This window comes from Rhinolophus hipposideros (genome assembly GCF_964194185.1).
Source record: "Rhinolophus hipposideros genome assembly, chromosome: 5".
Lineage (NCBI taxonomy): Eukaryota > Metazoa > Chordata > Mammalia > Chiroptera > Rhinolophidae > Rhinolophus > Rhinolophus hipposideros.
The window spans coordinates 80853916-80869928 of NC_138051.1; the positions used below are offsets into that span (position 1 = coordinate 80853916).

Below are 16013 nucleotides of genomic sequence, written 5' to 3' on the forward strand. Positions count from 1 at the left end.
GTATAAAATGCTTTGTTTACTATAAAGCATTATACAAATGTAATTATAATGTTTAGCATTGTCTAGCATTATTGATACTAATACCGTTTGTTATTATAATATATATGTTAATAATGATAGAAATACCCATTCCTCCATGCCAGGGAGACCACTGCTATCAACATCACTTCTATGGAATCTTGACCATAAGAATGGAGTAGATCTACCACAAGAAAAGTGAGACTAAAACAGTTCAATGGCCTAAGTCCCCTTACATTGAGGAGATTTTGGACAACAAGTAAACATTCATTCTACCCTGTTTCCCCAAAAATAAGACCTTGCCGGACCATCAGCTCTAATGTATCTTTTGGAGCAAAAATTAATATAAGACCCAGTATATATTATATTATATTATATATTATATTATATTAATTATATTATATTATACTCGGTCTTATAGTAAAATAAGACAGGGTCTTATGTTAATTTTTGCTCCAAAAGATGCATTAGAGCTGAGTGTCCGGGTAGGTCTTATTTTCGAGGCACCACGGTAACACTTCATTTTTTGAGGAGGTGACTACTGGGTGCTAGCACAGTGTGTGGCCACACGGGTGTTACACTTCGGAGGCGTGACCCTTCCCCAAATAATTAAAAATGAGAGGCCCTCAAGAGAGCAAACAGACTTTTGTGAGCCATCCTCACGGTGCTTTCTAATTGCCACCCACCCATTTGTATCTAAATCCTGGTGCCACCAACTCCTGTTTTCCAAAGAGAGAGCGAGACTGGGCTTCGTACCTCTGCAGACAGCAATTCGTGTTCCACCAAGGCCTGAGCCTCCACGGCACCGGGGGCTTTCCGCACGTCTTCTGTGCCACCCTCACTCACTGGGGAAACCATCTGCGGCCTCTCAGAGGAAGAGAGCATGTCAATTCAAGGACTCATAAAAGGCACAACAGCCCTGGAGAAACTCAGAAATAAAACAATCCTCAAAGGACATCCCCCACAACCCCCACTGTCACTTTAGCTGACCACTGCCCAGGGCTGAACTGGCCCACAACAAAGTGGTGACAGTGTGTGAGGGCCCACGTGAGGAAACCACATCCCAGGCTCCCAGAACCATGGTAAACACAACTCAGTCATCTGAGATGGACTGCAGGTCTGGTCTTATTCCTCACGGGGACCGGTGCCATTTGCTCCACACCGATTTCAACAAAACACAAGTTAGAATCCCAGTTCTGTTCTACACAGAAAGCCACTGGCTAGAAGCAAAGGGAGGGAGCCTCACCTAAGCCAGAAATTGATCAGCAAAACAAAGGAAGCAAAACCAGTGAGCAAGGTAATGCCTCTCCACAGTTAGTTATCCCCAGAGCTGTCTTTCAGCGTTTCCATTTCACACCCTATCATAGATATCTATATCCCCCTCAACTCACTAGGTCGTAGGAAAGGTAATCACTTTCTTTCCTTTTTAAGCACACGAATCTACTATCTCAGTGACTTAAAATACAACTATTTGAATAGCTGATTTTAAGAAATAAGGGAAATAATTTATGCTCTCTTCCATTTCTCCTGGCTTCCAGAGACTAGAAAGTGAGTTAAGTGCCAGGGCTGTGATAAGCACAATCCCCAAAGCCTTTAGGTAATGTTTCCAACAAAAGGTGGCAGGGATTCTTTAGAGCGGCAGCTATCAAAGCATCATCCCGGACCCCTGCGGTCCCTAAAACTCTTGCAGGGGAGTCTGTGAAGTCAAAATTTGTTCATAATAATTCTGAAATAGGATTTGCTTTTGTTCATTTCATCTTCTCAGGAGGATGAGAAGATGAAATGGAGTTTTCCAGAGACTATTTGAGGTGACACTGCAACAGCATGAATGAAGAAGCAGATCTGAGAATCCAATTGTCTTTTGTTAGGGCAGACATTAAAGGGATTTACAACATTTCTCTTCTTACGAAATTATTTTTGCTTTGGAAAATAGTTGTTTTTCATTAAAAACCTGTTATTTATATTCACATGTAATGAGTTTGCTATTCTTCTTTTTAAATGAATCAATAACAATTTTTTCATTTTTCAATTTTAGTTTCTAATATAGTAAACATTGATAGATATAACCCACATGAATAACAATTCTTTGGGGTCCTCGATAATTTCCGAGAGTGTAAAGATTTGAGAATTGCCGCGTTAGAGCATCATTTCCGCAGAAAGGCTCAGTAAACGACTGGGAAACAGCACTATAAACCATATGCAGAAACAGGGCTTATTCGGGACTTCATTCATTTCTTTCTTCCTTCTCCTTCTCCTCTCTCTCTCTCTCTCTCTCTCTCTCTCTCTCTCTCTCTCTCTCTCTCTCTCTCTCTCTGTCTCTCTTTCTCTCTCTCTCAACATAAACAAAAAAAAAAACTCCTAGTTTATAAATTACCTCTTCTTCAGACAAAACAGAGCCATCTTTTGAATATCCTAGTCACTCCAACCTTCCTCAGAATAAACAAGAGGTGGTTACTATGAAAAGCAGAGCGGTGGAATACTGTTGGTTTTTATGGGCTTGCCTGGGTAATCCTGTGTAAATTGTAAATTGTTCTAGGCTGTGAGCCTATTTTACCCTCTTCAACCCAGAAATTACGGTCCATTTTTGTTTCTTGACACTATTTGTTACTACCTGCCTGTATCCGCAGGAGAACTAGAAGGCAAGGACTGCGTCTCACCCCTCTGTCTGCAGAGTCTGCAGTCCTGTCACCTGGAACACTGAGGCCCTTTGCACTCTGACCCCACCTCTCCTAGAATGACCTCATCCCATCCTTCCCAGTCTACTTTAGTCAGACGGCCTCTAAATCTCTTGAGATGCCTCAAAACTTCAAGCACTCTCTCACTGGAGGGTATTTGCGCCTGCTGTCACCTCGGCCTAGAATCCTCTCCCCTAGTTACTTCTCAGCTTCCTTCCCGTTTCTGTTCAGCCATGACTTTGGGGAGGCTTCCCCATGTCTGTATATAAAAAGGCTCCCCCTCCACCCCATCACTCTTTACACCCTTCCCTTGCCTCGCTTTTCTCCACTGTACTCATTACTGCCTGACATGTACCATATTTTGTTGATTGCAAGATGCATGTTTGTTTATAGATTTTAAAACAACGGGAATACAGAGTGTCCTAATAATTGGTGGTGTCTTAAAACTGCCTCGGACCTGAATGAACATTGAGTCTTTTCATGGATTTGCAGTTGCTTCTGCCAGGGCTCGGGAGTGCTACCCACTGAGTCGACATGAAGTGAAGTTCTGTTTAAGGGTTTGTTTAGACCACACTGGCAGAGTGAATTGGGACAACAAACTGGTGACTAGAAACTTGTGGTTCATATTCTCAGGGGAGATAACCTTCCCATAATGCCACAGTTGAGACATTCAAGTTTCCCTGCTGGCCTCTGCTGTGAGGAGGGATTTTTCCCCTTGTTTATTTTTCACACTAAAGGTGCAGGCTTTTGATGTCCCAGCTCCATGTGGGGTCTCTTATGAGACTCGCTATCTTGGGCATGTTTTCCTTTCTTCGAGGTACGTAAGATAGCCGTTCACTTTACAGTTGATGGCAACGTAAGGGTCTATGAAATACGTGTACTTGTTTTCTTCCTGCCTCCCTCACTAGACTAGAAGCTCCATGAACTTGGATTGCATGTTCATTTGTGGTATCTTCAGTGCCTAGAACAGTGCCAGGAACATAGCAGGCGCTCAACAAATGTCTGTTGAATGAATAAATAGTAGACACCCTAATAAACGTTTGTTGAATGAGTAAATGAATAAGTTAATTTTTGTCTGGGGACAAAAGAAGACTATTTGGAACGTGAGACTACAACAGTTAATCTGACCAATCACCTGCTCTTACTGTATAGGCATCTGAAATTTAGTCTCTTCTTCGCCTTTGTGCATACTACTTTGCACAAATATGGTTTGGCTTATTAAAAATTATTTCAAACAGGACATGCAACAGACACATAAATTTAATATTCACATTAGCATTTTATGCTCTGAAGAATCAGTGAAGGGTACTTTGGGACAGATAAATTGCAAATCATTTGATGCCAATGATAAGCCACGTAAAGGAAAAACTCCCACTCTAAGCCTTCTGGTTCATGCTGACCCGGAGCAGAGAGGCCAGCCCAAAGGGAGGGGGCAGCCTGGCCAGCGGCCAGCCTCACTAGAAAAGATAGAGAGTTGTGCCGTGGCCATTTCTAACATATACAAAGCACGAACACTGAACTTTAGGCGTCACGCTTACTGGATTTTTTTCTTCACACACTAGATTTTTAGAAACAAACCTTTAAAAGTAAATCTCCTTTTTTCTAAGACTGTTCTATATTCCTCACTCAAAAAAATGTACTTACTCTGAGGAGGAAAAATCAGTTCTGTGCCAAAACCCATCCCCCCACAGAATCCTTCAAAGCAACAGAAAAAGAGTGGTGACAGGAAGATGGGATATTCTCCTCAGGAGATTTGAGGAAAATATGAATTGTCTCAAATCATCAAATCCTTGAGGAGGCTGTGTCTTCAAAAAAGATTTTATATAGAGTAACCTACTAAGTCTGAGCATAGAACTCAAACCCCTTCTATTGCGACTTATGAGAATAAGCTTTAGAGTCAGACAAACCTAAAGCTGTGTGATCTTGGGCAAATTATTGAATGCACTGTTTGATTTTCCTCATCTTAAAAAAAACTTATTTCACGAGGGTTGTTATAAGGATTACGTGAGATAATAATACATTTTAACACCTGGTATAGTATTGAGCAAATAGAAATAGTCAATAAAAAAGAAGAATTTTATTACCATTATTACAGAGAAAACATTCGATGACTATTATATTGTCACCAACTATATTAATAATTATTATCTTCCATCAGCTGAATTCTGGGGAAAAAGAGTTTTATTTCGTGTACAAAGGTAAGAAGAAAGCACTTCTACTGAAGAAGGAATGGATTTTAAAAATATCTTGATATTGCTCAATTTTGTGTGGGACATGAAAACCAAAGGCTTTGCGTGACAACAGTGTGCCGTTCACTGATCAGTGGGACTAGAATATCCACCAGCTCAGGGTTCTCCAAAACACAGTTTTTCATTAATTATTCCATTAATGTTTCGTGTGTCCACTCATTCTAGGGCTCAGTACAACTCTTCTCTTTCTGCTATTATACACTCTGATGTCACTGACGGTGGGTAGATGAGACGGAGGGAGAGAGAAATTAAAAATGACAACCTGAAGGTCATCATAATGGTGTAATCTGAAAATTACATAATAAAAAACTGCCCCCAATAGTGTGTGTGTGTGTGTGTGTGTGTGTGTGTGTGTGTATACGTGTGCATTTTATGGATAAAAATCACACTTTCTCTTGAACGTCCACCTGGGTTCCACTTCAAATGTTTTCACATCTGAACTTAGTCTTCACAAGAAGATACATGAAGACACTATACTCTTCGTTACAGTTTTATTCTCCCAGAATACAAGAAAATTTGATAACCCGAAATGGATATGACGTGGCCCCTGAATACATGGAAGGACTGACTGATTAATGACAAAACCATTCACACCCTTCACTTCAACTTATCTTCCCTCTTTAAGTCGCTGCCCACTTCTTTCACCAATTCCTCATCTCAGAAGATAAAAGTCCTCAGAAGCATTTTATCCAAAGCAGTTGTTGTCCCTACCTGTAAGCTGAGGGATGGGGCTCAGGATCACAGGCAGCAGCTGCTGGGGAGGCGACCTTGGTGTTTTCTAGATCTACATTCCCTAGAAAATCATGGGGGGAAAATTCAGTATCCGAGAAGGAACACAATCATAATCGCCTTGTACCTTTAAAAAAAAAAAAATCAGGCAGTTTCAAACAACCTTCTCTTTCCAAAAATATTCTGGGCATAAACTTTAAACTCTGGGAAGCTCAATACATAAATTATTCAAGCCATCACATCCAAGTATTCTCAGATAGTCATAACCCATTTACAAAATAAAATAAAAGTGATTTTCCAAAACAAGCACAGAATTAATCCTAATTAAGAATCACTATTTCTCAGAAAGCAGATGGTTAAATTAGGCAGAAAATAGAGGGCAGAGTGACATGTAGGATGAAACAAATTTGAATTCAGGGCCAAAGTAAAGAGTCAATATATTGACTAAAGAGTCAATAGATTTACTCTATATTCAGTAAGCTCAGATCACTGTAGCCAATGTCAGGTAACAGATTTTTGTAATTTCATTCATTTACTCGCTCATTCACCAATGACTTACTGAATAACTGTGAGGCGCCCTCAAGGAGTATTTGGTGAAAGGCATCATGAAGTCCCTGTTCCCAAGCTCACACAAGCCTATGGCTGGTATTATCGGTGCCATTTTGCAGGTAAGGAAACTAAGGCATAGAGACAGGACTCAAATGCAGGCAGTCATGTTCATAACCATTAGGTGCTCTCAGTTTTGTGGTTTATTCATTTAGGCTTTCCTTAGCACTCAGATCAGCATGTGCTTCAGTGTGTATTTAGATAACCCCTGGTGTAACCTCCTCTAGTTAAGGCAGCAAGAAACTGAAGCCCAAAGTCCAATTCTCAATACAAAAATACAACTTAATGAAGTAAACATCAAACCCTGAACGTTTTAGAGTTTGATAGTAACGTAAAGGTACAAATGACAGGCAAATATTCATGATCTGACTTTAGTCTCATTTGTGTGTGTGTGTGTGTGTGTGTGTGTGCGTGTGTGTGAATACGATGTATTTCTCTTTTCATCAAAGTCACACTCTCCTAGGTAGAAAGACCTTAGAGCTAAAGCCACCCAATTTTCCTCTTGTGAGATAATAGAAAATAAATACATTAGTCTCTGCCCCAGTTCCTGGCACAGAACGCCTAAAACCCTTACAATTTCCTAAGTGTAAGAGCACGAGGAACATCTTTTGTTCTTATATTTGGTCTTTGACGCCAGTTCCTGACACAGAGTTCTTAAATGCCTAGGAACTTCCTGGGTGATAGGAGTGTCTTTTGTTCTAATGAGGTGATTCTTGGTGGGCTTCTGGTCGGGGACTGGTCACCAGAAGGATCAAGCCATGATTGGAAGCTTGGGATTTTAGCTCCACCAAGAGGAAAGGGCTGTAAATGGAGTCAACGATCTATTATGCCTATGTGATGAAGCTTCCATAAAAGTTCTAAAAGTATGAGGTTCGGAGAGCTTCCAGGTTGAACACATCCATATACTTGGAGGGTGACACACCCCATCTGCACAGGGACAGAAGCTCCTGCACTCCATACCCTCCCAGACCTGGGGACCTACTACTTTCAGATTGGCATGTGAAGTGTGTGTAGGGGCGGGAGCCGTCCTGTGGGGCTGAGCCCTTCACCCGGGGGATCAGACGCTGTCTCCAGACAGAGAGTGTCAGAACGGAGTTACATGGAAGGACACCCAGCGGGTGTGAGAGAATTGCTTGGTGTGGGTAAAAATAACCCCACACATCTGGTGGCAGAAGTGTTGTGAGTGTGGTAGTAGCGTGAGAGTAAAGGAGATACACAGGAGGAAAACTAAGCTTTTCCTTACACCTCTCAACAAAGGAACTGAATCTAAGACAATTGTCAGATGTTCCCCAGTCTCTGCCACTCTGTGAAGAGGCCCTTTTCACAGAGAGATGAATGAGAACAGGAAGTTCTCCCCTATGTTGACCTAAGGAAAATCTGCTTGCTAATAAATTCTGCTCCTGGATCACTCTTCCCCACAATATCCTTTCAAATATTTACTACCTGCGATCACATTGCCTGCAGCTTCCTTCCCTGGCTGACTGTCTCCAGTTCTCTCATCGTCCCTTAGGTAGTCCCTAACCATGCTGGCCTCCTTCAGTTGTTCCACTTTGTCCCATTTAAAATAAGAAGCTAAAACGAACAACTTTTTCAGATGTGTTCCAATCCATGCAGAGTACACTGAGACAATAATCTCTTAATAAGGACACAATATTTCTTGACATAATATCCTAACAGGGCACTTGATCTTGTTTTTTTTTTAACTGAAAACCTACCCTGTTGGCCTAAATAAGTCAATCAAGATCTCCAGGGCTTACGAAAATAAATGTATTCCAAGCCCAGTCTCTCAAAAATAGTTCTATTTTTGAAACAGATTATTTTTGGAAAATATTGACTTTTTAACTTCAATGCAGGACTTTACAAATGCATATTATTTCAAGTTAACTTTTTGAAATTACACTAATATATGCTTTGCTCATTGTAGAACAAATGAGACAAACATTTTGCCTTTACCCTTCCAGACTTTAACATACAAACAATCCATTACTCAGTGTAGAAAAAATCAGGAAATATAGATAAGTGAAAAAAAAAAAGAAGAAGAAAAAAACAACTACAATCTCACTAGCCAAAGATAACCATTGTTAACATTTTGGTGCAATCCTTTCAGAAATATATTGATATATTTATAAATGTACTTATACATACATATATACGTATATATGTGTATGCATACATACGTACATACATCTATATATTTATACTTTCTCCTGCCCACCCCCAGCCATCAGCTTCGTGTGGGGCATGGTCAATGCAGTCCCATAAGTTGATCAGTTGGACTATTAAACCCACTCACTCAGGATTCTCCAAAATACAACTTTCCATTAATTAGTCATTAATGTTTCATAGTTTCCACTCATTCTACAGCTCAGTATAAATATATATATTTAATATATTTATATTTCTGAAAGAAAATGCACCAAATGTTATTGAATATTATTCATGAACATTGTTCAGGGTCATTAACGGGGCTGTATCATAATTTTAAATGGCTGTGTATTACCCCATAGGCCACACCATAATTTCTTTAACCAATCCCCAAGCCTCTACTATTAGAGCCAGAGAGAGTTTCAAATCTTGCACTGTTACAGACCACGATGCTCTATTACAGGCATCTACAACCCTTTCTTAAGAACGTCCCCTATTCACAGCCTTGGAAGGGGCAGGCACTGTGCCCAAGGTTACACACTACGCTGGCCACAGCTCATTCACTGGTTTTGGGTGAACACCTCCCCAGATGTCAGTCCAATTCTCTTCCCAAAAACCTGGCGTTGGTATTTGAGACCAAAACAGATGAAAGAGCCTCAGTGGGATCAACGACGGAGCCTGCCATTTAGACACCTTCTCGGGCCACGTAAAAGCAGATGAGCAGAGGACTAAGGAGAAGAGACAACTGTCAGAGACAGGAAAATGACACATTCAAGCAAAGAGAAGAGGAAACAAAGAACTGCGGGGGCCAGGAGGAAGGACCGCGGGGTCCAGAGAGGCTACCTGCCCAATTTCTAATTCCCATGAGGTCCAACTGTGCTGCCCGCAATTCGATTCTGAATGATTCCTTTATGTCCTAACAATAAGCTCTTTCTTTTTGCTTTTTACCATGAAATATATCATACACATGAAACACTCCATGAAAAGCAGACACAGAGCCAAAAATGTTAATATCGATACTGTCTATTCATTATCTAGGTTAATTATTAGTACTTTAGAAGTCCCTTGCATAATGCCCCTTCCCAATCATATCTCCTCCTATTCTGAATTTTGAGTAAATTATTCCCTTGTTATTTCATATATTAATTACTACTGTGTAAAAACTTCTTTATTTTAGGAAATTTTAGCTATACACAAAATTAGAGACTAGTGGAATGAAGACTCATATACCATCACCTGTCTTCTCAACATCTTATGTCTTGTTTCATCTATGCCCCACCTCCCTGCCCCAACATTACACGTGCAGTGGATTATTCAAAGCAAAGCCCAGGCATCATTATATCCACTCAGGATATATCTCTAAAGAAAAGGATTTTCAACAGAGGTACAGTATCATTATCACGCCTACAAAGTTGGCAATTCCAGAATATTCTTTAAAACTTGGTCCATGTTCAAATTTCTCCAGTTGTTTCACAGATTTTTTCAAACAGCTGATTTGCATCAGAATCCAAATAAGGGTCAAACACTAAATTTATAAATTTAAATTTATAAGTATAAATTTAAATTATAAATATAAATTTAAATTTATAAATATAAATTTAGCTTATATGTATCTTACGTTTCTAAGTCTATATCAATCTTCACCCCGTTGTTTTTCATACAATATATTTGTTGAAATAAAAATTAATTCCCCACATTCTGTATTTGGCTGATTGCGTTTTCATGGTGTCCCTTTAACAGTCTTCTATCCCCTGTATTACCTGTAGACTGGTCATAGACCTAGAGCTGTGTTGTCTAATACTATAGCCACTAGCACATGTGGCTAAATTTAAATTAATTAAAATGAAATCAAATTTAAAATTCACTCCCCTGGTCTCACTAGCCACATTCCAAGTACTCAAAAGCCACAGGTTGCTAGTGGCTTCTGTACTGGAGAGCACAGAAACATTTTCATCACCAAAGAAAATTCTATTGGGTAGTTTTGACCTAGATGCTTGACTAGATTCAGGTTCAGTTCTCGCCAGAATACTCCAGACAGGGTACATGTAATTCCTATTGCATCAAAGCAGGAAGCACATAATATATGCTTCTCACTACTTTAATAAAGACTGATCCCTGGGTTCATGTGTTCAGCCTAATTCCTCTAATGGTTTTAACTGCCATTCATGATTATGTCGAAAATAGACCTATTTCATTAGAGGCTAGAAAATTATTTTTCTAATTCTAGCACCTTCTACATGTATTAGTCACAATTCTTCTATAAAATAATAAACTCCCCACATCAACTATTTGGTTTTCTCTGGGAGGCAGGATAAAGGATTAGTCTTCCCCGATTGTCAGAATACTGAGTTAGAACATAGCAATCGCTATACAATTATTATTTTTTGAAGTATTAGAAACACAATTTAGAACTGTTAGAAATATGATTTTGACATATTTTAGTATGTGTGCTGCCAAAGGGAGCACTGATTTTGACATATTTTATGTGTTTCAAGCTTTCTTAGTTTCTAAGGAGAGTTGGCTCCTTTGTTCCTTTAACATGACCCCAAGAGCCTTGCTTACAATGCAAGTTCCAAGCTCATCTTATAAACGCCCTGCCCCAGACCTGGAATCAGCCATTTTTCTAAAAAATCTTGGTTCTTTTTCATGAGGAACAGTATCTAGAGACCACAGTCCAGGTAAAATATTACACACACACACACACACACACCGACACATATTATGAATTCTTCCATCTAAAACAGCCAAACTCACAGAATCAGAGAATAGAATGCTAGCTGCCAGAGACTGTAGAGAGCGGGGAGCAATGGGGAATTGCTCATCAATGGGTATAAATTCTCAGTTGTATCAGATAAGTAAGTTCTAGAGATCTGCTGTACATATTGTCCCTGTAAGTAATACTGTATTGTACACAAAAAAATTGTGGATGTATTTCACAGAAATAAAAAAAAAAGAGAACATTAGTAAAACAAAGAAACAAATAAAACACCATGCCAGTTCAGTGTGTATAGGAAGAGTGCAGAGCTGCACTGAGAGATACAGGTTCCATCAATTTAACTCCATGCTTGTCAAGTTCCTAACAAGTGCCCGGCCCTATGTGAAGTACTGGAAAAGCCGACTCACTTCTGGCCCTCGTGAAGCTTTAGCAGGAAAGACTGAAAGGGCCTTTATCCCACAGGTGATAAAGAATTTTAAGCTAGAAAATGACACTGTCAAATTTTATTCTTTGGTAGGATTCTATGGCAGCTGCTGGTAGGGATGGATTTTGGTCGATCAGATAGGAGGACTTTGCAGAAGTTCACACAATAGTGAGGAGTTTATAGTGATAGTTGAAACAGAGTAAAGAGGCCAAGATTAGAAAATAATTAGGTGGACAACTTTTGTGTGCCCATGCTGGCTCCTGGCAACCTGTATTTATTAAGTGTTCACAAACCATCTGTGACATATTGTAGAACTTTATGGAGAAGCTGTATCAAGTTTAATGGTTTACAGATTCTGGATTCTAATCTCTCTTCCCCTGTGGCATTATTGCTACATAGGTTCATTTCAAGTCTCTGACATTCTTCAAAGATGACACACAATTACATTTGCAGGTTCTTGCCGGACACCCGATGTAAGTCATCTGTCAATATTTTGGCTTTCAAATATTCAACTTTCTCCTCCTGATAGGAGATCAGCATTGTAAATATTACACCATGGAAGTCAAATGGAAGCTCTTTCTTTTTTTCAGCCCTAAGAAGTTAGGAAACAGGCACATGACCTAAAATATTCCCAGGAGAATCTGAAATAGGAGTGATACAGAGACTGAATTCATCTAGCGGCAGCCAAACAGCACTGACCAAACTGGTGTTGCTTCGTTAGCCTCTACTGTCTTCTCAGCCTTCCAACAATGTGGAGAGCCTCCTGTATCCTTCCAATGATCCTCTTTCTGTTTAAGACAGCCAGAATTAGTTTATATTGCCTGTAACCAAGAACTGACCAAAATACCGGGATACCATTTGCCTGGGTCCAGAAATACGAACTTAAAGTAGCTGGATATCCTATCTTCATTCCAATCGTCTTTATTATTATAGCCAAGACTTAGTGATCACTTACTGTATGTCAATTACTTCCTAACCGTTTTGCAGGTATCTTCTTACTGAAACCTCACTGACTCTCACTGAATTGCATCGCGATTGGAGTTAATACTACAAGTTCCTTTTTAGAGTTTAAGAAATTGAGGCTCAGCAAAATCAAGTAACTTGCAATTAGTAACTTGCAAAATCAAGGTGACCTGCAATTAGGAACAGAAGTGATAGGAACTCAGGCTGTCCAAACCACAGCTAACACTCTTAATAACTTAACTACATTACACACTGACTCCTCTTTAAATATTTTTTATTGTGAAATGTGTAACACACACATACAGAAAAGCACACAAAAGTGTGCTGTTCGATAAATTATTACCTATGCCAAGAAATAGAATATCCCTGGCTTTCTAGAAGCTCCACTCATGATCCTCTCCATCATTACCCACTCTGTTCCTCTTTAACCATTATCCTAATCTATGGGAATTGTTTCCTTGCTTTTCTTTATAGTTCTAAATATGCATTCCTAAACAGTGTTACTTCATTCTGCCTGTTTTCTGAACTCTATATAAAGGCAAATTACACAGAGTATTTTAAGTCCAGCTTTTTTCACTCAACATTATGTTTGAAAGATTCGTGTAGGTTCATTTTCATTGCCGTATATCATTCCATGAATATACCATAATTTATCAATATACTATTGATGAAATTTGGGTTATTTCTAGTTTTGGGGTCTTATGAATAATGTTGTTATGAATATTCTTCTATTAGGTTGGTGCAAAAGTAACTGCGGTTTAAAAGGTTAAAAACAATTGCAAAAAACGCAATTACTTTTGCACCAACTACATGTCTCTTGGTACACACATGCACGCACTTAATGTTGGATACACACCTAAGAATGGAATGGTTGAGTCATAGAAATGTGAATGAGGAACTTTGGTAGATAATGCCAAACTATTTTCCAAAGGGGTTGTATCAAATATGCACCCCGGCTAGCATAGAGGGGCACTCCCACCACACTGTAACTACTCCGATATTTGGTCATATTAATATTTTTCATTTGGACCATTCTGGTGGGTGTATGCTTATTTAGTTGGCGTACCAGTGATGACTTACCATGTTTCTTGGCCATTTAGAAATCCTCTTTTGTAAAGTGACTGTTCAAGTCCCTTGCCTATTTCACCACTGGATTTTTTTGGTCAAATGATCCTTTATTGAAATATTTTCCTTTGTAGTTCTCAACTAGATGAGCATTCCACCACACCATTGTTGATGTCATATATGGCATTGCCAGCCATCAGCATGGCAGCCAATATGTATTGGGCAGTTCCCAGGATCCCTTTTATAGTGTTGTCTAGCTAAAGGTCGGTGCCATTATCTGTCCAGCAATTTTGATTCTCTCATCAAATCTGAACTTCTACTACGCTTAATATTTTTCTGCTTCTTTTTGTTTCTTGGCGGTTCCTGAGGACTTTGATGATCAAAACAGGCAGAAAGTACAACCTTAATCTGGATCTGTCTTTTCTAAATGGTCAGTGTTACTGTCATTCTCAAACCCTTCCAATCATTGGTTGCCTTGGTGATGTTATTATCAACCTTTTTTGGAGACAGACCCCAGAGGCTGATCTCAGGGGCTAAGGTCAACATGGTACCAACTTTCCCCATCAGTACACCTTAGATGTACGGTTTTTATCTCATTGGGGTCAAATTTAGACAGCACGGTGGAGGAGGCTGGTATCGGATGAACCTGGATTAGGGATGACCGGAGCAAGTTGGCCCTTGGCCTCCTCTGAGCCAAAACTCAAAAGCTGGATTGTCTTTTTATTTATAGGCATTCTGGAAACAAGCCTTTTGTCAAATATGTGTGTTTATCAACCAGCTTCCACTCTGTGGTTTACCTTTTCCCTCTTTTAATGATATCCTTTGATGAACCAACCAAAGTTCTTAATTTTAATGTTGTCAACATTTATCAATCTTTTCCTTTATCAGTCTTTGTGTGTTCAGATGTCTTTCCCTACAATGAGATCAAGAAAATATTCTCCTATGTTATCTATATTAAGATTATTATATTGCCTTTCACATTTTGATTTACAATCCAACTAGAGTTTGTTTTTTTTTGTAGGTATGGTGTGTGAGAAAAGGATCAAGTTTCTTTTTTCCTTCTTTTCTCTTATTTAATTGTCCCAGAAACATTTACCATTCTTCCCCCACTACTCTACACTACAATCTTTTGTTTCTAGGCTTTTATCTTACTCCTAGGGCTTATGGGACTATTGTGTAAAAGCTTTAACATTAAGTCTTGCTACCTGATAGGGCAAATCTTTTCATCTTGTTGTTCTTAACAGTGTCTTTGCTGTTTGTGGCCTTTCACTTCTACATATAAATTTAGAGCCAGCTTGTCAAATTCCATCCAAAAAGCCCACCAAAACCCTGCTGGGATTTTTATTGGGTTTGCAGTTTATCTATACATCAAGTTGGGGAGAATTGACATCTTTACAATATTGAGTCTTCCAATTTAAGAATACGGTACATCCCTCCATTTATTTATTCTTTACTCTCAATAATGTATTATAATCTTCTGCAGAAAGATTTTGAATACATTTTGTGAGATTTATTCCTAATTTTTAAATTCTGTGGTAAATAATATTTTAATGTTTTTAAACTTTGTTGCTGGTACATATGAAAGCAATGGGATTTTGCATATTGGTTCTGTATCCAGTAATCTGGCCAAACTTATCAATTCTAATAATTTATCTGTAGATCCTTTTGGATTCTCCATGTACATAGTCATCACCTGCAAACAACAGATTTAACAGGATTTCTTTCTCATCCTCATATATTTTTCTTGCCTGACTGTATGAGCAAGAATATCCAGGAAAATGATAAACAGCAAGTGGTGAGAGTGGGCACCCTTGTTGTATTCCCAATCTCAAGAGCAAAACTTTCAAATTTCACCATTACATTTGATGTTGCTTTTAGGTTTCTTTGTAGGTATGTTTTATCCAATTAAGGAACATTCCTTTTATTCCTAGTTTGCTAAAAGTTTTGAATCATAAATGGAGGTTAAATTTTACTTTTTATTAAACTGTTAATTTTTATCCTCTAGTGTATTAAAATGGTGATTTACACTGATGTGGTTTTTTTTAATGTTAAAATAACTTTGCATTCCTGGAAAAACCCAACTTGGTCATATATATTGCTGGATTCAGTCTGTTGTTTTTTTTGATGACTTTTTGAATCTATGTTAATGAGATTAAATTGCAATTTTTCTTCCAAATAGGATCATTATGATTCTGCCTGAAGGATTTAATTATTCCGCTAGTACAGGTCTGCAGGTGATAAATCCTGTATTTGTCTGAAAATATCTTTTATTTCACCTTCACTCTTGAAGACTTCACTGAAAAAAAATTCTGTATTGACAGTTACTCTCTTTCACTATTCTAAAGATAATCTAGCTTTCACTGCTCTGTGCAAAAGTTAGCTATCTGTCTAATGACTATTCCCTTAAGGACAAACTGTAATAT

General features: G+C 38.8%; 1 protein-coding gene across 4 annotated transcripts in view; it reads right to left on the bottom strand.

The window, feature by feature from the left end:
* TMED8 (transmembrane p24 trafficking protein family member 8) overlaps positions 1-16013 on the bottom strand; it is a 34553-nt gene that overhangs the window by 10740 nt on the left and 7800 nt on the right. The window contains exons 1-3 of one of the 4 annotated variants that reach the window (XM_081049788.1): positions 7721-7780; positions 5654-5735; positions 775-883 (exon numbers count right to left, since the gene is read on the bottom strand). In XM_081049788.1, the coding sequence (XP_080905914.1) occupies positions 775-876 (102 nt within the window). In that variant the 5' untranslated portion in view covers positions 877-883; positions 5654-5735; positions 7721-7780. Of the gene's footprint in view, positions 1-774; positions 886-5653; positions 5736-7720; positions 7781-16013 lie in introns of those variants that run through there. The other 3 variants (XM_081049787.1, XM_081049785.1, XM_081049786.1) reach the window with 3 other exon arrangements.